At 41.8% G+C, this 25,628-nt stretch overlaps 1 protein-coding gene across 1 annotated transcript in view; it reads right to left on the bottom strand.

The window, feature by feature from the left end:
- Positions 1 to 3,419: 3,419 nt before the first annotated feature.
- DHRS12 (dehydrogenase/reductase 12) overlaps positions 3,420 to 25,628 on the bottom strand; it is a gene marked incomplete at its 5' end in the record, with an annotated part of 28,858 nt that continues 6,649 nt past the window's right edge. Inside the window, 7 exon segments of the mRNA XM_034758539.1 lie at positions 3,420 to 3,567; positions 6,571 to 6,708; positions 7,886 to 7,976; positions 8,776 to 8,880; positions 9,716 to 9,777; positions 22,408 to 22,489; positions 25,373 to 25,465. Of these exon segments, the coding sequence (XP_034614430.1) occupies positions 3,452 to 3,567; positions 6,571 to 6,708; positions 7,886 to 7,976; positions 8,776 to 8,880; positions 9,716 to 9,777; positions 22,408 to 22,489; positions 25,373 to 25,465 (687 nt within the window). The 3' untranslated portion in view covers positions 3,420 to 3,451.

Here is a 25,628-nt window from a genome sequence, read left to right on the forward strand (position 1 = left end):
GTATGTGAGAAAGAATCCAATTCTCAAAACACACACAAACTCTCTCTCTCGCTCTCATACTACTTACTGCTTTTTAGATTGTTCTTTACCAGTCTCCTCTTCAACACTACAATAACTTGAAAGTTATCTACTGTTAGAGGGCTTTCCCTCAACCCTCCCACTTTCCTGGTTCTTGTCATGCAGACAGCAAGCAGTAAAAGACCAGAAGTCCGAAGCGCAGACAATGCTATGTTTATTGGGGTTAGTTTCCAAGCAAGCCTATTCCAAAGCCCTTCACACCAGTCGGGCTTATCTTTAATAGGCCAAGAGAGCCTGTTTCCCCCCCCCCCCCCCCCCCCCAGCCAGTGTTCTGTTCCCAGCTCTGACTCCACAGAGCATTTACCCATCCCCCTTCCCAGCTTTGATGCTACAGAGTGTTTACTGTGTCCCTATTCCAGTTCCTTCCCCCTCATTAGCAAGCATGATTCCAGTTTCCTCTTCCACTTCCTGTTTGACCCCAGTTTATATAGCAATATTCTCAGCTGTACCTTAACCAGTCATTTTACTGAAATTTAACTAACCAAGCCTAATGTAATTCTCTAACCAATTCTATCTCACTATCCTAATTAACTTACATCTAGCAAAATGAATTATACAGCAGACAGAAAAAGTTAGAGAACCAGACAGATTAACAATAGAAAAGTGGGGGTCATAAAGATAAAAATACAGAAATGAGGGTTTCACAACCATTGATAAGAGCATCCTGTCTGGCAAGAAATCAATCAAACTTAAGTTTTCTTTAACCATCTTAAGATCAGTTTCTTTATCTGGTGGTGATGGGCACTATCAGGACAGGATTGTCTTCCTAACAGCTCAATAGCAGTTTATTTTTAGTGTGACTGGTTTGGGATGTGAGGATGTGACCGTTCGCTTCCCAGCTTATGGCTGCCTCTACTGCTTAGCCAAAGGCCTTAGCCTGAGAACAAGGTCTCAAGCTGTCCTAGTGGGAGAAGGCCTGTACACAGGTGGACCTGTGATTTTTTTATTTGTTTCATACCTCTATAACTAGCTAAGTGATTAAAAATACACCTAAGTTCTTAAAGTATATAGACCTTTACAGGCAGGCCTGAATATCTATATTCTAACATCTACTACTTAGTATCTTGCTAGAAGCTTGTCATACTACTAAGATCATGTTTTCGTTTGACTGTATTTTGACATAGAGAGAGCAGACTGGAATCACAAGTTTCTTTATACCTAATTTGGATGCTTTTGAACACAAATGTAAAGGACCTTACAGCATACTCCTTTTTTAAACTATGTGCACTTTACACAGCTGGGACACCTCTTTTGTGAAAGCTTCCTTATAATATTTAAAATCTAGACATAATTAATTCTCCTTTGGGCAGTAGCATGGCCTCAAGTGATCAATCTTTATAGCCCAGAAAGACAAGACAACTCACTTTGATATCTCTAGTAAACTATGGGCTTGCCTGCAGGGCAACAAAGTGTTCTAGAGGGGGTCTTATTGACAGAGGACTAATGCAAACTAAGTACCTTTTAGAACATGCCAGCAGTATCTACATTGAGCAGTTACAGTGCTCTACAACTACGTCCTCTAACCTGTGGACCCCCTCCCCCCAAGGACTTTGCCATGCAGTGTAGACAAGCCTTAAAGGTAGTATTCTTGCTGCTAGCTGAGAACTAATTATTTTTTATATACAGGTTCTAGTTTAACAGTCTCAATAAGGTAGGTTAGAATAATATTTCTTTTGTAATTTTCAAAGGCTTGTTATAAAAAGTTTACTGCCAAAGACTGGTGTTGCCTATAAGCAATCAAACTACTGCTGTTCAAAATTTTACTGCTTTTGCAGTGTGGCTGTGTCCATGTTGCCTTAAGCAGACCAATACTTTGCTAATTCTAAAGTTCATTAGTTCCCCCTGCTTGCACTTCAATTGTCTTATTCAGCATATTCCATCAATTCTGAATGTACACAGCTAAAATGAATTTAACCCTTTAGTTACCTCCCATAATTAGCTGAGTTTGCATGGCCCTGCACTCAACTAGCCAGCACTTCTGTCTGAATGTAACATGATCACTAGAGGATGTACTGAGATGCTGGTATGGGAGACATACAGAATCCTTGTGAGGGGGATTTCAGTGAGTCCCTGAAATGGAGGGTGGAATGCAACTAGTCCTGTTATGCAGTAAGCACAGCATATGGAAGCTATGATGTGTGCACCCTTATGTTAAAGCTGTAGTAAAGCCTTTAGGTGCCACCCATGTAACAAGCATGTACTAGTTTCTCCTTTCATTCTCTTGGCTGTAAAGGTACAGCTATTTTCAAGCATTGTCATTACCATTGCTAAAGGCAAGCTCCCATCCAGATTAGGTTTTCACTTTGGTATGTGGCTCTGTGCTTCCTTAAATCAAAGCTCCAACCCCTTGAGGCTGGAATGGAATAGTATTTCCTCCCTGTTCATTGAGTCAAGCAGCAGGAATTTGGCAACAGCTGCAGAGCTGCCTACACAGAAAATAGTGGTCTACTTCCTCCTGTTTTCAGTAATTAGTTTACAGAAAATCTCAAGGCCTTAAACCTGACTGTTTACATGAATTGTGTAACACTTGCTGGTTCAGTTAAACTGATATAGACCTTTGTAGGAACAGGCCTTATGAAAGGAAAGACACTCCAAACTGAGTGTCTACAGCCCCATAAGCAGACTACCCCTTGCCCCCATACAGGAGAGAAGGTTCTTAGCTCTAAAATACAGTATATATAGATAGAGGGAAAGGTACTGGTTTAGCCTCTAAAGAAGAAAAGTAGTTTGCTATAAATAAAAGATCAGTTAGAAAAATCAGATTGAAAAGGACTATAATAGGCTTTCCAAATAGCAGTCTAGCACTTCTGGTCTTGGAAAAAGTACTTTGACCTTTCTTTTCCACCTACAGCCCACTCCTCTACTGTTATAAAGCAGTGGTTGAGTTGTGAGTGCAAGGGGAGAATACTGACACTAGCAAAACCTAGATAGGAGAGGTAAAGTCTAACCCAGCACTAACTGATTGTAGCCACACAAGTTTATGGGGCAGTCACTAATTAGTAATAGTGCTAGGCTAGAACTTGTTTGTTACAGGCACATATGAGCAACCCAATGCTGAAATACCTCCCTCTGATGTTTCCTTTACATACTTGAAGCAAGGTGCATGTACTCTACTGTATGACAGACAGAGGTAGGACTTCAGGGGAGCAAAATCTGAATTCATATTCAACTGCTCAATAGCTTATGCTATCTGATGAAAGCCTGCAGTAACAGTATACATTACAACTTGTTATAAAAGGTGAAGTATGATTCTGCATAAGTATATTAGTTGTAGCAAACTTGTTCTCTTCCCCTCATAGGTGTAATACAGTTCTGCTAGTATTCTAATTCAAAGCTTCATTTTGGTGGTGATAAATGCCTACAGAAGACATGATCAAGTGGGTTTAAATTTCTGGGAAAGCTCTTCCAAAGTTTTTATTAGCTTCTCTTCCTCCTCTGGTGAAGAATATGTTCTGGCCAGGAGCAAGTGGGTAGAAACAGGTTGCCGGTCTGCAGGGGGAAGAGAGAAAAAAAAAAAAAGTAGTAAATCTTTCACCTCTCCCAGCTCAAAGTTAGTCTCAAAACCAGAACCACCAACGCATTTTACCTGTGCACAGAATGATCTTGAGGCCAAAAGGTTAATCTGGCCTTGTGGATTTCTACAACATTTAAATACTGTACTTTTAAAAAAATATTACTTCATTTACCAAAACAGAATGCACTTACACTAATTTCATTTTGAATTAGGCACCCAAAAGGCCTGTCCTTGTGAGACTGATTTTAGAGAGATGTAGACTCTTTTTGTAGCCAGACATTAGAAAAAGGAAGGCCCTGTCTACATAGAAATTAGCCCTGATTTTAGTCAATGTAGCTGTAGCAGTGCAGTGATTTGTTTTGCTGGAGTTTACCTAGTTTCAAGCAGCAAAACAAACTGTAGCTTTCCTTGTTTTCAGGATGGGGGTTTGCACTGGTGCAGCTATTCCACAGGATGGAATTGGGCTAATTTTATCCTTAAAATACAGAGCTTAGCATTAGCACTATGGAATTAGCTTGTTAAGCACTCCGCCTTTTATCAAGAGAATAAACTGGTTCTCAGTCAAAATGCTTAGTCAAACATGCACAATAAGACATTCCTTGTCTGGTTACATGAACCTGAGCCTCCTGGTTCAGTCTACCACACAGCTCCACCAATAGAGCACCATAACACAAGGGATAGTACTAAATTTCCATTCCTGATTATAACTAATTACATACCACCCACAGCGAAGCTCTGTCTTTGCCTTAACACAATGACTGTGGTCACAGAACTTAGTAATGACTTTATCTTTTTAAAAAGCAACTTCAGATCACTACTGTGCATTGGAGGAATATTTCTCCTTCAGCAGTATGGCTAGAATATGTTTAGTGAAGTGGCCAGTTGAGCTGCAGAAAGCTAGTTTATCTTCACCATATCTATAGCAACCATGCAGTAAGCAGGAAGCTGTGGAGAGCTACAGGACTGTCATCCATCCTTGCACAAGAGTTCAGTTTCAAACATAGTTCTGAGCTCTAGTGGAGGATTTCAATGGAAGCACAGGGGCCTGCCTCATTCTCGGAGAGAATTTCCAGAAAGGTGAATTGTCAGTTTCTTGTGAAGTTAGCATAAGAACTCAGTGTACATACAGCATTTCATCTGTTCACCCTTGGCTGTGCACAGGAAGCCAAACAATAAGAGGCGCACTCACGCTTCCTTATGGTGCAGCAATCAATACTACTGGGGGGAAGAAAAACGTTTGCGAGAATTAGCCTACATGGATACCTGGGAACTGCTGTACGCTACCAGGCCAAAGCTATGGAGGAAACAGCTACCTGCCTGCCTGCGCACTGTCCTGTGAAGTCTCATTAGCAGAGAGGAAAGAATTATTTGAGCTTACGACAGCCTACTCCCAGCCCCCTTCCCTTCCTCAGCAAAAAAGCTGACTGGGGTTTGCATTAAGTATCTAAACTGAACAGAATAAGGGAGATGAAAGTGAAGCAGGAGGGGAATGGAAGCAGAACAGCTGCATATTCATCCAGTTTGGGGGTATTTTATTGTGAGTTGGCAAATAGCTCCCAGGGAACTAAGACAGCAAGGGATGACAATGCACTATTCAGAGTCAAGAGGGGAAGCAGGGGGGCTGTGCCTGACCCCAAGGGATGATGGCACAGAGAGCATTTAAAAACAAGTGATTTTCCCAGAGTTGTCAAAAAACTGAGCCACTGAGTCCCAGGGTTCCCCAACCGACAAAATGGGGAACACTGTTACTGGGGGCCACCCCAAGAATCTTCAGGCCCCTCTCCAAAGCTGCAGCCTTGCCAAGTGCAAAGCTCACAGGAACACACAGCTCTGGTCAACCTTGAGGATTACAGTCCCCCTGCTTGTTTGCTAAGGCTGTAGGGCAAGCTGGGCCAGGCTGAGGTGATGACAACGAGGTAGCAGGAAGCGTGGTTGGAGCAGACAATAGAAATAAGAGGGAGGAAGAGAGATTAAGGATGAAGAAGAGGCACTACCCCTGCTCTACAAAGAGGCAGAACACGTGTGTGTTCCATTTTGTGCATGCACCACAGACAAATGATTCCATCTGAAAAGAAATTCCAGTCAGGTTTATGGGCAGATGATTCAAGCCTGTAGTTTACTGCTCTTGGGGGGTGGGGGACAGTAAAAATCTCTTGACTAAGAGTGGGTCTGGTACCTGTGGAGAAGAGGGATCCAAACTTCCCAGATGCCCCAGACTGAACGAACAGGTTGAAAGCAAGCCTTCGTCACACCCAGGAAGGGGGGGGGGAGGGGAGAAAGAGGGGCTTTCTATGAAAAAGGGCCCCACCTCTGGCCTGTCTCCCACATCACAGATCTCCACTGCCCTGAGAGCAGAGGTGTCACAAAACCACTCCCACTTGAGCACTTACTGTGTGAGTAGCAGAATGGGAACTTTCAAAGCCCTTTCCCACCCTCCTCTCTCCCTGACCCCTCGTTCACCAACCCAGCTGCACTTAGATTTCATCTCAGAGTCTGCATTGTTCACACTAACAATCCTGACTGCAAGTCCCCACCACAGAGCTGCAGAAAGAACGAGTGCGCACTGGCACCTAGGCACTGTTAATGTGAACAGGAGAAAGAGGGGAGACAAGTGCCCTCAAAATGAATGCAACTCCTCTGTACAGAAGGCAAGAGTCCATCGGACATCGCTGCAGGCTCACTTTGCTTTGCCACGTCTCTGCCTAGTCATGTGCAGAGCCAACTTCAACCCAGATGTTTTATCCAATTAATGCCAGCCGGTCGAAAGGGCAGGACCAGCAAAATACCGTCAGTTTGACTAGTTCTGTTAGTTATGCAACGCTGTGCTTGGCCTTTGGAGTCACACATTATAAACAATTGCAGGAACTATTTTAACCCTCAACGTATAACCGCTCTGACCCTTTGGTAAAGTCAATTGTACAATCAGTGCAGTAATAGCACTCCTCCTTCAGGTTCAGTCTATGAAACTGCCACCTTACCTTGGAAGAACAGGCCGCTTGTTTGCTTAGCTGCTGCAGGTGAGACTGCCAGCCACACTACTGTATCGGCTCCCTGAGCCTCTGTGCGCAGTTTATTCTTCATCTTTTCATAGAATTCTGGCATCGCTGATCTCACCGCTACAGTGAAGAATAATGAAAGGGTGTTGAGTCAATCAATCTGTTTTGCTAAAGAGTTTTTTTAAACGTTAAAATGGTAATAGTAGTGTGAAAAGCAGTGACCTTTTAAAATCAGGGAAAGGAGACACTGTTGTCCCGTGGATGGCAGAGTTACTATCGTGCTGGGATGTTAGGTTGCCAAAAGGTGAACCAGACATTTCTCATTGTTTGGACTAAAGTGTACGGAGACAGTCAAAAGGCTGAGAGAATAAGAATCAAAAAGAGGTGCACCCCAGTTCTGTTGTTTGATCCTGTTCAAAGTTGACTGGATGCAGAACATGAGAAAACAAATGGTGGAAATATCTGGGGATTTAGTTCTTATTTTCATTGATTTTATGACTATGACTGCTAGAAATAATGAGATAGACTTTAACCAGTGTAGTCTTTTGAGTTATTTTATAAGCACGTGGCAAAAAAAGCAGACATGGAAAATAGTATTCCCTAAGCTACAAACACTGCATTTAAACTGCTTAAGTGTGAAGTAAAACGTTGGGCAAGGAAAGATGAAGCCTATATTTTCCAATCAGCAAGAAACTGCAGGAGAATGTGGAGAGTCACATGATCAGTGGGTGTTGGGGGAGCTCTCTATGTGGCAGGCCAGCCCCTAGATTTGTAAAGGGATATTTTGAAGCCTATTAAGAAATTGCATTCTACAGAGTGTAAAAGTAAAGGAAGGTGACTAGACAGTGTCCTTTGATCTAGGGTGGAAATCCTTCACCATGTATCCATCTCCTTAACAAGGCAGAATAAGCTGAAGTCCACTGGGAAGTTGAACTACAGGGGTTGTGTGGGTGAGAAATACAAGATACTGAAGTGCACAGTTGGAACTGGTAGTTTCCAAGCTCAAAGCAGAAAGGGAGAGTGACATCACTGGGGGGCCCAGATTCTGAAGCAAGAGTGTCAGGTGGGAGGGGAATAGCAGGAGCAGGTCAGACTAGAGTGCAGACCTGCATCCCCAGCTCCATCTGATCTCAGACTCCCTGTAAAACAGGACAGCAGAGGGTTCTAAAATAGCCACTTTCCAGGAATTTAAACTGAAGAGATCGGTGGACCTGTTATACAAATTTACAGTAATGTCATATTACGATTCAATTTTAGACTAAGACTGGAAGGCGTAAGTGCCTTTAGCAGACTGTACCTGGTGTATCTGCCCAGCCAGGATGCATGGCAGAGAAATGGATGTTTTTGTGCACTTTAGCCCATTGTTCTGTCAAGACTACTTGCTGTCTCTAGGATACAACAAAAAAATGCCATACTGGAAAAGAACAATGATCCATTTAGTCTGTTATCCTGTCTCCCAGTAGCCAATCCCAAATGCTTCCAATACGCCCATAATGCACTGTAATTACCAGGTTGCAGACAATATAGAAAATACCTGTACCACTCATACTGGGAAAAGCAACAATCCATTAGATAATGTTAGAGAGACAAGATGGGCGAGGTCATACCTTTTATCAGACCAAATTTTGTTGGTGAAAGAGAGAAGCTTTTGAGCTACATAGAGCTCTTCTTCAAGATAATGTTGTCAGAAACCACTGTAGAGTGGTAAAGGCAACCTACGTACGCAGCAATAGGTATTAACCCCTGTTTGTTAAAGCTTTTTGCTAATGTAAGTTCAGGAAGCTTTCATTCACCAACTCCATTTTCTGCAGGCTAAATATAGGGGTAGAAATGGAATGAGAAAAAGACACAAATCCAGGCTAATTTTCTGCTCAACGCCGTCTGTAAAATGTTTGGGGTTGGGTGAAACTAAACGCTCATATTGCTCTCACAAAGTGCAAGAATCACCCACTCCTCAAGCTTCTCCGTAATCTTTACTGTAATATGCAACATTAATTTCAGTTTCAGCAGGAAATGAACTGTATTGATACGGAATGTTGCATGCTGCGCTATATCTAGTTTAGATGCAGTGAAAAGAGCAATCCCATGTCAATAGCCATCCGATTTGCAGCCTATTTTAAAGGAAGCTGTATCACACTGTCAGTCTGATCCAAGTTATAGGATTTACTTTCAAATCCACATACCTACCTTGTTTTGGGCATAGACCATAGTACCATCAAATGTTATGTTTTCAGACTGCAAATCAGATACATCTAATTTCTGCACCAACATCCCTCCTGAAGAGACAATTATCTGTAATAAATTAAGTGAATGTAAAAAGCCAATCCCCCACGTTCATTAAGATTCTCTTAAGGCCCACTCATGAAGTTACACTGCATACAAGATTTTTCTGTTCTACTCTCTTTACACTGTGCCTGTAGAAGAGGACCATCACACTTGTACCACAAAGCGTACCTGGAGAGCTGACAAAGGAAAGGTCAAAAATGGAGCACATGCTCATTCAAAATGCTCTTTGCCCCACTAGGGACCTGCTCATGCTTTTATCGCAATCGCTAATAAAGGGACAGAACAGGGATAGACTTTTTAATTCACTGATCCAGGACCAGCACTTGGAAAAGCCAATCCATTTTTCTTATTTAGATACAGGCACATTAAAAGGCCTGATGTGCATAACTAATCCTGGCAAGTTACAAGACAGCAAACCTTAAAATATAGGTGGCAGCTCATTAGAACATTTTTCAATTATTTTGTATAAATATTGAATGCTTCCTAATAAAATGTCCCCTTTTGCACCAAAGTCTAGAAGGCAACTTTAACCCTACACTCCTGTTATAGGTGTTTTACTGTGCTGCAGGAGATATGGTGTAGGGAAGCAATCTCTGAATAAGGTATTTTATCTACTTCACTGGCCACTGTAGCTCCTGTACAGAACAGCGAGATAGAATTCAGGTTTTGAATGGACGACTACTATTTATTAGAGTCTAAGAGTGTGCGAGGCACATGACAGAGGGGTAACTAGTACCAGGGCTGCAAACATGTACACAATCAAAGAGGAAAGAGACCTTGCCACAAAACACAAAGAGTGTAGTAAAAACAACAGCTTAAAAAAGGAGCATTATAAACTCACAACTCTGGGATCATCTTCTTTTTCCAGCAAAGGCAGTAGAGCAGTTGTGAGAATGTATGTACCTAAAAGAAAGGAAAACAAAAACATTTCACCGAAAACAAGTTCCTCCACATTACTGACTAATATGTAAAAACCCTCCATTTCTTGGCCATTTGGTATAAAGACTCAAGAGTCTCAGTGCTTCTCTGAATTGACAAATTATTAATAAAATGTATTGCGTATTCATCATTAGACATATTCAGAGTACAAAGATTTTTAAAAGTATTTTATATACAATATTAGACTGCTAGCTACAGTCTAGTCATAATTCTAAAGACAATGGTTTACTAGGGAAAAAACATGCCAGAAACAACTCACAACTGTGGCAGACAGACATTTCTACTTTCTCCCCCTAAAATAACTTAAATACCCAAATTCCAATTACTGCAATTGAGTATTATGCAGAAAACGGCCTGCTCATTTACAATGAGGGGGCTGGGGGGTGTCACTGCCTATTGAGGTTGCCTGACATTTCCCATAATAAAATCCTGCTTTTAGCTGCTGATAAGTTTGCCAAATTTTAACTGTTTGAAATTTACAATCTTAAGAGCCTGCCTCAGGCTGGGATGTTTTTCCCTCCCTGAAGAGGGTTCAGATATTTCCAAGAAAAAACAAAAGTAGGGAAAAACATGTTTTGCCAAGTTTAAATTCTGGAGCTTTTATTTGAGAGGCACTAGTGCCCTAATGCTTCAAAGCAGGAACTTCAAATTTGGCAGTGAGTGGCCCGTGAGTTGAGGATTTGACTTTTGCCATCTCTGTGAAAATCTACCCAAATTTGGAGAAGTTACATGCTTTCATTGGGGGGGGGGGGGGGAGAGAAAGGGTTAGGAATCACAGCTTGCAAATGCTCAGACGAGACACGCCAGACCACAGCTAAAATCTCCAATATTCCATCCCCAGTGGGCAACATGAGCAGGGGAGGGATAGCTCAGTGGTTTGAGCATTGGCTTGCTAAACCCAGGGTTGTGTGCTCAATCCTTGAGGAGGACATTTAGGAAACTGGGGTAAAAATCTGTCTGGAGATAGGTCCTGCTTTGAGCAGCTGGTTGGACTAGATGACCTCCTGAGGTCCCTTCCAACCCTGAGATTCTATGAGCAGGTCTTTCCCTGCGGCTCTGGGCTGCTGCAGGCCATGTCAGAAACAGGGACCTAAACTGAGAGTAGTGAGCCTGTCTCTCCTGTGCTCTCAACACTCCACATGGTTGACGCCCAGACAGTGAAGAGGAAGCTGCCTGATTCCAGTGCAGAGAGAGGAAAGGTAAGAGAATTAAATTGGGACCAGGAACCTAGGCCAGAGGAAACCAGGACTAGGAGTTTTGGCAAAGGAGGAGGAAGACAGACTAGCTGGGCAAGACGAATGGATGAAAATCATGGCAACTGGGACCAAGAGCAGCCCAAGCCATTTTGCTGGCCAGAGCAGTAACGTTTTTGGCATCCCCTGCCAAGCAGGTAAGCCAAAAAAGAAAAAGTGGCTGGCCAATCAAAGTGGAGCAAAGACAAACAGAGTGAAGCAAAAATATGAATATCGAAAACAACCCAGCATCACACCATTTCAGTGGCCTCTGGAAGTTGGTACCCAGGGCGACCACCCTGCTCGCCTGGCCCTAGAACCACTCCTGACTGTGACTGTAGAGATGAGGACACTGGGACAAGGAGCAAAGGGCAGGAAAGAGACAGGAGTGGGACAGGGACCAGTTGGAGGAGACCAGGCAGAAGAGTCTGTGCTACAGCAGCGCTTTAACCTAGCTGTGTAGTCGCGGCACCAGTGCTGGGAGAGAACTTCCAATGCTGTAAAATAATAATAATAATAATAATAAAAAAAAAAAAGACACCACCCCTACAAGGGGAGTGGCTCCCAGTGCTTGGAGCATGACTCCCAGTGCTGGTGCACTGTCTACACGGCACTTCACAGCGCTGAAACTTGCATCGCTCAGGGGGGTGTTTCACATCCCTGAGCAAAAAAGTTTCAGCGCTGTAAAGTGCCTGTGTAGACAAGGCCTAACCCTGGTTCTTCAGTTCTATGAAAATAAACAATTTGCACATAAATTAGTGAGGCCACATTTTTCACTATTTATATAGACTAACATATTTCTTTGCAAATCAGAATGATCAACACTTGTGGATGAAACGTTGCAATACAGCACATTGATCAACATGTTACAGAATTTTAAAGTATTACATTCCGGTGCCACAGGGCGCTGTTGCTTTTTACAGATCCAGACTAACACAGCTACCCCTCTGATACATTCCACTTGAGCAATCTGCTCAGTACCCTTGTCCATCCATAACAGATCTAGCTTTTCCTATGCTCATTTGGACCCTCATGAATAATTAGAACACAAAATAAAAATCAAACTAAGTGAATGCACACTGAATGAGTTAGCACAGTTTGTCTTGAGCAAAAGGTACATGCAGAAGCTGTGGTCAGTAAGGAAGAATGTCAGTAACAAAAGAGAATTTAAGTCTCTCCCTGCTGGGGCTGGAAGCCTGAAAAACAGCAGCAAAGCAAGATATCTTGATTGTCATTGGTTGTTCCCAGGGAGTTAAGCAGAGCTCTAATACAAGCCACAATCCTGGTTTAAACTTTCATTTTGATAGGGACTCAAATTTGGATAAACTGACTTCATTTCCAAAATCCTGAGGTGCAACACACCTGCCAACACTTAACTTAGTTGTCTCCAGGATTAATTTGGATTTTACAGATGGTACATTTTTGTTTACAAGTTCTGAAGAAGTGCGAAGACAAAGAGGAATGTTGTTCATCTTTCAAGGCCTTCAGTCCAGCAAGTGTTCTTTTAGCCTTGTGAGAGAAACAAATCCTGAAGGCTAGAGACTGATTGTGACAAAGGGCTGGCTCATCACACAAGTTTTAATAATAAAACCACTCAAACCCTAATTTATCTTCCTCCAGTTTAAGAGGAGAATTTAATATGAGAATTAAACAAACAAAGCACAAAAAAGGTAGAGATCATAGTCCGCAAAAACAGAAATTAAGTTGTTGTTCCCTTGTGCATTTGCTTTGAGGTAAGGTGTGAAAATAAAGTTTTTGCTCCAGATGTCATTAGGCAGATGCTGATACATAAACACACTGATGGGAATAGTCAGGCCTCAAAAGACTCAGATCTTCAGCCATTGCTATGTAATCCCATGACTGGTGCCCCAAGCCTAATTATCTGGATACCAATTACTCTGCACTTTAACATAGAAGTCTGGTGGATAATATTAACAAAGCAGTCTGTGCCAGCTGGAGTTAAGAGAAATAACTCCCCTCCAAATAATTAAAACAAGGAATAAAGTTTATTTGGTGCATCTTCTAGTTGAAGTCTCCACTATTTTAAACCCACACACTTTTAATAAAAAATTCTTATACAGTTAGATAGTTATGTACAAACAGGCCAAGCTAGTCTACAAAATTCAGCTAAAATGAAATAGGGTTTTGTTACACGATTGCATGCTATAGGGCAAATATTTCACAATTGTGGACAGACTACAGCCTATATGGACAGCAATATAGATGTAGAATTTCCACTGAGGGGGAAGAAGAGTGAATAAATGGGAATAAAAGTTATGCTGCCTTGCAAAATACACCTCTACCCCGATAGAATGCTGTCCTCGGGAGCCAAAAAAAAATCTTACCGCGTTATAGATGAAACCGCATTATATTGACCTTGCTTTGATCTGCCGGAACACACAGCCCCGCCCCCCAGAGCGCTGCTTTACCACGTTATATCTGAATTCGTGTTATATCGGGATAGAGCTGTAGTATTATGAATCGCATAATAGTAGTGAAAAGAAATGTGGGAAAAACATCCCTCCCACCCCCCTCAAATATTTTGTACATTACTTTCTCCACAGAGAAATAACTGCTAGAATTTTAGTTTGGTGGAATAGAATTTAGAAAGATTGATGAAGATTTCCACCATTAAGGAAAAGCAAGGTGAAATTTCTGAAACTTAACTGAGTTGATTGTGCACTTTCATAATTAATAAATAGCAACTCCCTCATCTATTAGGTTTTCTTTAAAAAAAGCAAATACCCAAATATACAAATAACTCACAACAGACTTCTGCATACAGGCACAGGGGAAATATACACAAAACCAAACTGAACTTGGTAAATACATAAAGTATAAACACCAAGAACTATAGGAATGAATCATATCCATTAGAGAAATGAGTAGAAATACTGAACAAACCAAAAATGATTAAGAAAAAGCACAAAACATAGGTTTTTAAGTGAAATGTAGATGGTGAACAGAAAGTGCAATGTGAAATTACTACCACTGAATACTGCATATCTAATGCCCTATCTTAGAGGAGGTCCTATATAAAGTAGAAGAGATCCACCAGGTTGTTATCCACATTATGTCCCTTGCTCTTTTTATTCATTCAGAAGGAAGGCAGTGATTCAGTGACAAAAGAGGATTCTTTTTAAAAGAGCTAGAGCTCTTAATTCTGTATTTTGGAATGTGTATCCACATCTAACTCAAGAAACTATAGAATCATAGAATCATAGAATATAAGAGTTGGAAGGGACCTCAAGAGGTCATCTAGTCCAACCCCCTGCTCAAAGCAGGACCAATTCCCAGCTAAATCATCCCAGCCAGGGCTTTGTCAAGCCGGGCCTTAAAAACCTCCAAGGAAGGAGACTCCACCACCTCCCTAGGTAACGCATTCCAATGTTTCACCACCCTCCTAGTGAAATAGTTTTTTCTGATATCCAACCTGGACCTCCCCCACTGCAACTTGAGACCATTGCTCCTTGTTCTGTCATCTGCCACCACTGAGAACAGCCGAGCTCCATCCTCTTTGGAACCCCCCTTCAGGTAGTTGAAGGCTGCTATCAAATCCCCCCTCATTCTTCTCTTCTGGAGACTAAACAATCCCAGTTCTCTCAGCCTCTCCTCATAAGTCATGTGCTCCAGACCCCTAATCATTTTTGTTGCCCTCCGCTGGACTCTTTCCAATTTTTCCACATCCTTCTTGTAGTGTGGGGCCCAAAACTGGACACAGTATTCCAGATGAGGCCTCACCAATGTCGAATAAAGGGGAACGATCACGTTCCTCGATCTGCTGGCAATGCCCCTACTTATACAGCCTAAAATGCCGTTAGCCTTCTTGGCAACAAGAGCACACTGTTGACTCATATCCAGCTTCTCGTCCACTGTGACCCCTAGGTCCTTTTCAGCAGAACTGCTACCTAGCCATTCGGTCCCTAGTCTGTAGCAGTGCATGGGATTCTTCCGTCCTAAGTGCAGGACTCTGCACTTGTCCTTGTTGAACCTCATCAGGTTTTTTTCTGCCCAATCCTCTAATTTGTCTAGGTCCCTCTGTATCCGATCCCTACCCTCTAGTGTATCTACCACGCCTCCTAGTTTAGTGTCATCTGCAAACTTGCTGAGAGTGCAGTCCACACCATCCTCCAGATCATTAATAAAGATATTAAACAAAACCGGCCCCAGGACCGACCCTTGGGGCACTCCACTTGAAACCGGCTGCCAACTAGACATGGAGCCATTGATCACTACCCGTTGAGCCCGACGATCTAGCCAGCTTTCTATCCACCTTACAGTCCATTCATCCAGCCCATACTTCTTTAACTTGGTGGCAACAATACTGTGGGAGACCGTATCAAAAGCTTTGCTATAGTTTCAAGGAAGGCAGTAAGGAGAAATGAATTCCATTAGAAACAGGTTACATACTTCTGTCCAAAAGGGAGAAGTATTTATTTTTTAATCATAGTGCCAGAAGAGAGGCCAGAGTCTATTAAGATCTCTTCAGGCTCTTATTAGGTAGTAAGTGACAGAGCGTGAAGACTGTTAGCAAATGCTAGGCCAGTTATCTCCAGACAGGGTGAGAAAAATCCTACATCAAACTGGACTCTGATGAAGTGGAAGCGGTCTAAAGAAAATTAAGCCAGCCACAGCACTGTCCCACAAAATGAGGTTTGTCACAGCAGTAGCTGGTCATGCCTTCTGGAGTTAAAATGGAGTTGTCAACCCATTGACACAGATTTCTTTTTCAAAAGAAACATAGGGGTCTGGATATTTCTTTGGGAAAAATCCACTAGTTTTATTTCTGTAAACTGAGCTCACACAGTAATCAATGGTGCATAATATAGTCCTGCTACATCCTTTTCAATAAGTAGACCAATGAACACAGCTCATTGTTTGGAAACCATAGCAGTGGCTCACATGAGAAGCTAGATAATATAGGTTAAAGTTCAGTGAGTTACACACTGCCATTCCAGAGTAGTTGGTATGTCAGTAAGAACACAATATATTTTACTTTTTTTAAAAAACACACACATTTATTTTAAACAAAAAATATGACCACACATTCCCTAGTGGTATGTTCCATAATTGCCCCAATTACTCAGAGATCCTCTCATCGTTTTATGTAATTTGACATCATGCTCTAATTACCATCACTCCCATTTTGGTCATTCCACACATTTAAACACACAGCAGTAAAACTGTATGTCACAATGCTCAGTGTTTTGTGATCACATTGTGAGACCCTCAATGTTAGAGTTCTAAAATTATGATTTCTTATGGAATCAAGAAATATCAATAGCCTAGATTTTGTTGGTTTAAAAATCTCAATTTTAATTTTTAAATCAAATTATTTTTCAATTCATCTGTTGTGAAATAGAAGCTGAAGGCACTCTGATGAAACAACAGTATTGCTGAAATGCAGTTTGTAAATTCTTGCAGAAATTTTCAGTCACTGCAGATCGCACTAGTTCTACAGCAATACAATAGTGGGAAAGCTACTCCCAAGCAGTGTCTTAGACGACTATGTTGTATTAAGACACTAATTCTTTCTACACAAGTCTACAAAAATATATCCTGAGCTAGACTGAGGATCTAAAGAAAATGTGCATCAGCCCAAGTGCCAATGTCCTGAAAGCAGATTTCAAGAATGCCTTCAAGTCAACATTTTAATATGCTACTGGTTAAAACAACCAGTTTTTACATACTTAAAAACTTGAAGATCACCAGAATAGAATATGCAACACTGTACATGAGAATATTCTTTCCTACCTGCTGTTCTGCATTTGTATAGAATGACCCAAAAATCTTAGGTTTCAAAAATGGATTTATAAAGTAAATTAGGGCTTCTGCAAGAGGAAAAGTGTAAAGCTGCGGCCTGTTTATAACATTAAATTAATTGATGATGCAATCGTTGCAGACCAAAATGTCCTGGGAGCATGCTGGAATAGTTTTCTTTTGATGTTCTACTTGGCAATTAGAGTAAAGTTGTTGGTGAAGTTTTTAATCCTCAAACATTCAGACAATGGCAGGTAGCCAACACCACACTCAGTGGAGTTTTCCCTATTTGCCCATGCTTTGCAGCATATCGGCAACAGTGTTATTTCAACTGTGGAAAAAAAGTGGGAACAAAAATAATCTTGTTTGCTTATACAGGTTTCAATGGGTCATTCATCTGGTAAATTCATTGTTAAAAAATAAAGGGGCTTGCTTTTGCCACAGCCAAGTATTTTTAAATTAAGTATACTGAAGATTTTCCTTGAACTGTTTATCTTTGAAGCCTCTTGTTTATACAGTCCCCTATGAGGAGACAGCCACAGGGCAGCTTTCTCAAGCAGGAAATCAGAATTCCAGATTTTAGTATGCTGTTCTTTAAGGGCCCAATCTGACAGCCCAGCACAAGAAAGTAGAGTGAAAAGACAACGTGGAACGTGTGCGAAAGACAAGACACCGGTTGCCACTTCCTTTACACCACAAAGCTGTGCTTAGTAAGGGCTCTCTCTGCCCTGATATGTAGGGAGGTAATACAGCCAGTGGATTTGCAGGTATCTGGATTATTAACAACACTAATACAAGCCTTCATCTGTAGATCTCAAAGCACTTTAAAAAAGCAGGCAAGTATTTCCATTTTACCGATGTGGAAATGGAGGCACAAAGAGAGGAAGTGACTTGCCCGATGTCACCCAGCAGACCAATGACAGATCTGGGATCTCCTGAGTCCAAACAGTCTAGCGCCCTATCCACTAAACAACACTGACTCCCATGATTCACTAGCCAGACCCATACTGGGGAGAAAGGGGTTTGCAAACTGCGACGGAGGCTAGAGTAGTTACCGTTGAAGAGCTGTGCTGCATTCTAGGGCCTGAGAAGAAGATCCTTCCCCATGCCCTACCCATTATTTTGGCTGACCACTGGGAAAAGGATGTGGCTTGAACTAGTAAGATTGTCTATGAGGGATAGCTCAGTGGTTTGAGCATTGGCCTGCTAAACCCAGGGTTGTGAGTTCAATCCTTGATGGGGCCATTTAGGGAACTGGGGTAAAAATCTGCCTGGGGATTGGTCCTGCTTTGAGCAGGGGATTGGACTAGATGACCTCCTGAGGTCCCTTTCAACCCTGATATTCTATGATTAAATTAAAAAGAAAAAAGGTCGTGAAGCAAGAGGGTTTAGGTTCAGTTGGAGTGAGGAATGGAGACGTACTGTATTCTATGATCTCCTCCTCTCAGCTCCCAGTGTGTTTTAGTGCTCCCTCTGCCAGTAAGTACCAATAAAAATGAATAGATGTACTATTTTCTGATATTGGAGTGAAGAGATGTGACATGTAAAAATGAAGAACGAACTTCTCTTGTTCCAGTACTTTACAGGCCTTGTTTCAACTGTGAAAGATTATCTTTAATGCACCCACAAGCAAACAGTACTGAGTCCTCTATCCATCTGCCTCCACTGACAGCTTTTATACAGATGGATTGAACACTGTCAGCTGGGATAATCATCTTGCAGTGGCTGGCTTCAAAAAGGCAAATGCTGACTAGAAAGCCTAGATGTCACATCTGAAGAAATCACTGCAGCAGCTCCTTGACAAAATAGCCACACCAACGTCTAGAATGAGATTTAAGCTCAACCACATCTGAGACAAAGGACAAAAGCAACAAGAGTTCTCCATGTACATATGTTGCTACACAAGAAACCATTTTGAACTGCCCCCTACCATCTATACAATCTCAGCAAATCAACGTGACTTGTTAATTGCTGTTTCTATACTACAGTATTAATTCTACATAGCTGCACAGCAGTCACTACGGATTGATCATTCTCCAATTCTTCTACTTCAATTAAGTTCCAGTAAACAGAGCACTAACTCTTTGTGGTCTAGCTGGTAACAAGGGGCGAGGTATTAAGAGCAACAGCTATACAACTACAATGAACCACACAGTATTTACTTCTACTGTGATAGTGCCCACAGTTCCACTGTACTAGATGAACATAGAGGAAGACATGGTCCCTGCCCACAAGCTTACAGTCAACGATTTTAGCTTAGAAACTTTGTTTTTAAAAAAGCCATCAAGACACAAAACCCAATTATGTGCATGTGTGCACTCTGCCCACTGACACACCCTATTTCCCTTTGCCCTGCCAGCTTTCACTCATGTATAAAGGTAGGGCCAATTCTAGAAACTCGTATTCACATGATCAGTCCTTACTTAGGAAGGGTCACAATGAAATGTGAATTCAGGCCCCTCGGTCAAAAGGTCTTTGCAGCAAGGATCACGTCGTGTTTGTTCACGAAACTGCCATGAACATTTATAGAAATAAAGAGCTACAGGACTACCCTATTTTCCTCAACAGAAAAGGTTTAACATTAACAATACAAATCTGGAAAAGTCCGACAAGCCAATCACAAGCTGGATTATGTAATAGACAGGCATGATACTACACTGCAAAGACAGACTTCAAACATCCCAGTATCCAGCATAAAACAGTTTGCTTTTCTATCTTTTTTTTATTAAATACTAGAAAGTTCTTACTTGGACTACCACTGCACAAAAACTGTAGATAATACAATTTGGGGACTTCTCTATTCTCCTCAGGATCACTTTCAGTGACTCAGAGCTCTTTACTAAGGAATAGTAATTCTTTTGCTTCACACACCTGCTGTGGCTTAACATTTTCTAACAAAGTATAGCACATGAACTGAATTAGAATTAAAGTCTTACTTCTTAAAAACAACTTGGTGAGAAGAAAAAAAAAATCTTCCGATGAGGAACGGAGAGAGAAAAGGAATATAGTGCAGAACCTTTTCTTTCTACCGTAGCCAATATTTTTATTTTTTTATATATACTGTATATATAAATATAAATAAATATGCATGCCCTTAGAGGCCCTGTTTTCAATTAGAAATAAAAAAAAATTTAGTATCCTTTATGCAATACATCCAGGACTAAAAAAAAAAAATAAGAGAAGGGGAAATGTCTCTAACCTGGATTTAAAGACTTCACAATGTTTTAGACCCCAAGGCAGACAATGCCACAACCGATGTACATGTTATCTAGATATCAGATCTGGCACACTGACTCGGCTCTAAAATGTTGCAAAGTGTTTAAATCCTGTCATGTCCCAAAGTCTTGCACAATTACACAGGTATTACCAGTAGACCGCTTCATTAGACCTGACCTAAGAGGGACAGATGAGATAAGGCAGAAGCAGGTCACTAAGGGAAGATAGATGAGAAGCCTTGCAAGTAAGGCAAGATTTTAAATACTACTAATTCCTAAAAGAATGGATGCATGGTTCCAATTTCCACAAAAATACAGGCAATTCAGAGTTACAGTTCCCTCAGACACCATAATTCACAGCCTCTTGGACAGATGTACAGTTGTATTCTGCACTGTAAGGGTATGTCTTCACTACCCGCCGTATCGGCAGGTAGTAATCGATGTATCCGGGATCGATATATCGCATCTCGTTAAGATGAGATATATCGATCCCCGAACGCGCTCGCCATCGACTCTGGAACTCCACCAGAGAAAGCGGCGGTAGCGCAGTCGATAGGGGAGCCGTGGCCATAGATCCCGCGCCGTCTGGACCCCAGGTAATTCGTTCCAAGATACTTCTACTTCAGCTACTCTATTCACGTAGCTGAAGTTGCGTATCTTGGATCGATCACCCCCCCCCACCCCCCAAGTGTAGACCAGCCCTAAATGTTAACTAGAATCTATGCTGTATGGTTGACTTATAGTTTGCAGTTTACCCTACTTGTGTGTGATACAAATCTATAGTAGCTGATGCACTAATGTGTTTTATGGCAATTAGTTTGCAGTTTAAAAAAATGAAAAGTAACTTCACATTCAAACAGCTGTGTTTGCTTCAGTGTGCTTGTACCTGGAGCCACTACATCCTAGTAAATTACTGAACTGTTTGAAAAAGTGCAAGGGGTTTAAACTAGTTTAACTGAAAGACAATTTCTTCAGGAAGGTCAGAGGTGCTTTTATTCTTTATTATAGAGTAGATCCAGGGCAAATCTGAAGCAGAAATAATCTGCTTTGAGTTTTGAGCACAAACAGTATGGAAAGTGTAGCTGAAGAAAAATGCATTCCCTCCATCAGCTCCAATATTTTTGAAAAACTGGAACCAAATGAATGTAATCAGACTTACAAAACCGAAAATCTCATTGACATGCCAGTCAAGTATGAGACATTGCTGCCCAAATGTTGATTTTCAAAAACGTAAGCAGGAGCCAGAGAAACAGAGCAGCAACAGTGCTAACAGTAAGTCCCAGCCAGGGCGCGCTTCCTCCAACCCCTTAGATCCAGAACCGAGCAGGTGACCTTATCTGGTTGGCCCAGAAGTCACCCAACTCCATTCCCTACCAATGGGGGTTTGGAGGGTGGGACACAACTCCTGGCAGAGTCAACCACCAGGGATGCTTATTATTCATTATTTGTATGACTGCAGTATCTAGGAGCCCTAATCAGGGACCAGGATCCTATAGTGCTAGGTTCTGTACAAACAGAATAAAAAATATGGTCCCTGCCAGCTGCCACTAAAGCACTTACTATCCAACGCTTCCTTTTGCAGGAGTGATTTTTGCAGCCCTCTGAACGTCAGTGATGACTACTTTCTTCATTTAAAATCTGGACATTTCCCTCTGATTGCCTGCTTGCTCAGACCTCTTCTGCCCCTCATCCTCAGTGCCCCCCGTCTTCCACTTGCCCCACTCTTTGTCCGCCCTCCTACGTTCCCCCCCCACCAGTTCGCCCTAATGTATTAAACACCACATGACTCTCATGGCCTTTGCCAAGCATTACCCCGTCCCTCTGCCTGTGTATTGCATCCCTTCTCTCCAACCTTTACCTATTTTTATGTGTGTGGATTTTTTGTACCGCTCTGTATCATTGAGGCCCGGATGTCAACTGGAGCTTTTTGGTGCTACCACAATACCAATGTGTCATCTTTATAATAAAAAAACCACACTTGAATGTTGTAAGAACCATCTGAACCCCAAGACAGTTGCTAGAGCATCTTGCAGATCCTGCAAAAAAGGCACTACACAGAGTATCATTAGCAGAGCCAATTGGAAAATTTTCCACTGAAATTTCAAAATAGTTTAACTAGCTTTAATTGCTACATGCCATTCTCAGAGCAACGAACAAACAATGGGGTCAATATGAGAATATCTTGCATATGGGAGAAACCTGAGAAGTACAAACCTTCTGTACAAGTTATACATTTTTTGCAATACAAGTCTAATCCTCCTACTCTCTCAATGCAAGAAGAAAACATATCCTGCAAAACTACATGAGACTATACCTTTCTATAAATAACAAACAAAAAAGATTCACGGGAGTACCCTAGACTCTTATCTAAAGACTGCTGTACTCACCCAAGGTATTTGTAGCAAAGTTCTTTTCAAGTCCATCCTCTGTTAGTTCTCTCTTGTTTACCATGCAGCCTGCATTGTTGATCTGCAATACACAGCTCAGTATTAAAAAAAAGCCACATACACACAATCATACACTTGTTTCAATGCACCGGGGTGTGCAAATTGCAACTCCAGCTATCATAATCCGCCACTTACAGTGAAGCTACTGTGTGAAAACCATCTTCACAAGGAAGTGTAATACATTTCATTGAAATCAGGCTGATAAAATTAACTGAACAAACAAGATTATAAGTGCCATCAGACATCATGGTGCCTTACTAGTTTGTGTGCAAAAGGGCCAAAGGGCCAAAAGCTATGAAGTAATGTGTGATTCGCAGAACATAACTATTACAATAAAAAAGCATGTATGGTAGTTTATCAATTTCATCTTAAAGATCCAAATGACTCCACATCATCACAACTATGCATTTATATATTCTAAGTTTGATTTTTCTTACCAGTGAAAAGTCATTAACATTTTACCATGTTTTGGTTAAAAACTAATAAGTGGTGTGCAGATAATGTGTGTTTTCTCAGTGTGACTCCCCGTACTGGCTTCTCACCTTCTGTCTTGAGTTCAAGCTTCTCATCCTCCCCACCAAGATCCCAGAGAAAACTGCTCCTACCTACTTCTCTGCTCATTTCCTGCTACTCCCCCAACCAGGGCCGGCTCCAGGCACCAGCCCTCCAACCATGTGCTTGGGGGCGGCACCTCAAGGGGGGGCGGCGCTCCGGCCGGCCAGGGAGAGCGGGGCCCGCGGCCAGGCTCGCCGCCCTCCCCTGCCGCGCTCCGGGGTCGGGGGCGGCGGGAGGCTTTTTTGCCTGGGGTGGCAAAAAAGCCAGACCCAACCCTGCCCCCAACCTGCCCTTCCCAAATACTCCAATTGTGATTGTCACACTCTATTAGCACCAGCAATTGTTCCAGGTGCTTGAACAGTAAGACACAGCCCCATCCCAAGGGCTGTATTCCAGAAGACACTAGTAATGAAGGTTATAGAATCACAGAACTGGAAGGGACCTCAAGAGGTCATCAAGTCCACTCCCTTGCACATAAAGCACAACTAAGTATTATCTAGACCATCCCTAACAGGTGTTTGTCTAATCTGATCTTAGACATCTCCAATAATGTAGATTCCACAACCTCCCTAGGCAATTTAGTCTAGTGCTTAACCACCCTGACAGTTAGAAAGTGTTTCCTAATGTCCAACCTAAACCGCCCTTGCTGCAATTTAAGCCCATTGCTTCTAGTCCTATCCTCAGAGGTTAAGAGCAACAATTTTTCTCCCTCCTCCTTGTAAGAACCTTTTATGTACTTGAAAACATATGTCCTCTGTCTTCTCTTTTCCAGAAAAAACAAACCTACTTTTTTTCAAATCTTCCTTCATAGGTCATGTTTTTTAGACCCTTAATCATTTTTGTTGCTCTTCTCTGGACTTTCTCCAGCTTGTCCACATCTTTCCTGATATGTGGTGCCCAGAACTGGACAATACTCCAGTTGAGGCCTAGAGCGGAAGAATTCTTCTCGTGTCTTGCTTAAAACATTCCTGCTAATACATCCCAGAATGATGTTCACTTCTTTTGCAACAGCGTTACAATGTTGACTCATATTTAGCTTGTGATCCACTATGACCCATAGATCCCTTTCCGCAGTACTCCTCCTTAGGCAATCAATCCCATTTTGTATGTGTGCAACTGATTATTCCTTCCTAAGTGGAGTACTTTGCATTTGTTCTTATGGAATTTCATCCTATTTACTTCAGACCATTTCTCCCGTTTGTCCAGATCATTTTGAATTATAATCCTACCCTCCAAAGCACTTGCGACCCCTCTCAGCTTGGTATTGTCCACAAACTTCATAAGTGTACTCTCTAGGCCATTATCTAAATCATTGATGAAGATAGCGAACAGAACTGGACCCAGAACTGATCCCTGCGGACCCCCACTTGTAATGGTCTTCCAGCATGACTGAACCACTGATAATTACTCTAGGAACAGTTTTCCAACCAGTTATGCACCCACCTGATAGTAGCTCCATCTAGGTAGTATTTCCCTAGTGTGTTTATGAGAAGGTCATATGAGATAGTATCAAAAGCTTTACTAAAGTCAAGATATAAACATGAACAGAAATGGATGGGAAGGACAAGGATGACTAGATATAGTCACTCAGCAGACATGTACACATCTTTATGCGTCTGTGTGTCTTACTCTTTAATCTTTTTGCTTTCTTCCATGCCACCCCTTATTGCTTACATCCTCCTTCTCTTTGGGCCAAACTCAGAAGTAAGGATAAGGAGGAGCAAGAGAAAGCGCTAACAAGAGAGCATGAAAAGGTGTCAAGTTAGAAGCACTACCCACTTACCTCTATACTCTGCCCTCGCCTTCCACACAAACACACACCACCTTCCAGGTAAGTTGCACTAACTTAGGCCCTGATCCTGCAACTGCATCCATTTGGATAGACCTATGCACCCATGCAAAGTTCTACTGAAGTCAAAAGGGCTCTGTGCCGGGATCCATCTACGTGGACGTTGGTGCAAAACTAGGGCTTTAGACATCTCTGCCTTTGGTCTCCTCTGGGCTAACCAATCATCAGACAGGAGAATGGGAGTAGAATAATAAGGGAATTCGCCAGGCTGTTTCCGTGGAGTGAAAGAGGAAATGAGAGCAAAGAGGCATGCGGAAGCAAAGCTGTGCAGGGCCTTGAAGGCTGCAACAAGGAGCTTTGATAGATTTCTCTTGTGTTCTGTATCAAAGTTATGTATATGAAAAGGGGCTGGACAAGATCAGAAAAGTGGACTAGGTGGATTATTTTTGCAGCAGGATTATACCCAAATTAAGCCTGCAGAATTAGAGAGGTTAGACTATTGAATGGAGAGGTACAGATGAGAGACTCCAGAAGAGGTACAATTTAAACTTGCAAACTTACCAAGACATTTAACTTATGTTCAGCCTTGAATTTTTCAGCAAACTCCCAAATTCCCTTGGGATTAGACATATCCAGAATGTGCAAAAAGATATTCTAAAACAAAAATGGAATTACATTACAATCAATATGGAAAAGTCAGTTTTCTCCAACATGCATAAATGAAACTCCATTAGGTTATGTGAAACACAAATTTAAACATAGTATTGGCAAGGAATTTACATATTAACTAATCTAAGTAAATTTAAAACACGTTACT

Source organism: Trachemys scripta, chromosome 1 (assembly GCF_013100865.1).
Source record: "Trachemys scripta elegans isolate TJP31775 chromosome 1, CAS_Tse_1.0, whole genome shotgun sequence".
Taxonomy (NCBI): Eukaryota; Metazoa; Chordata; order Testudines; family Emydidae; genus Trachemys; species Trachemys scripta.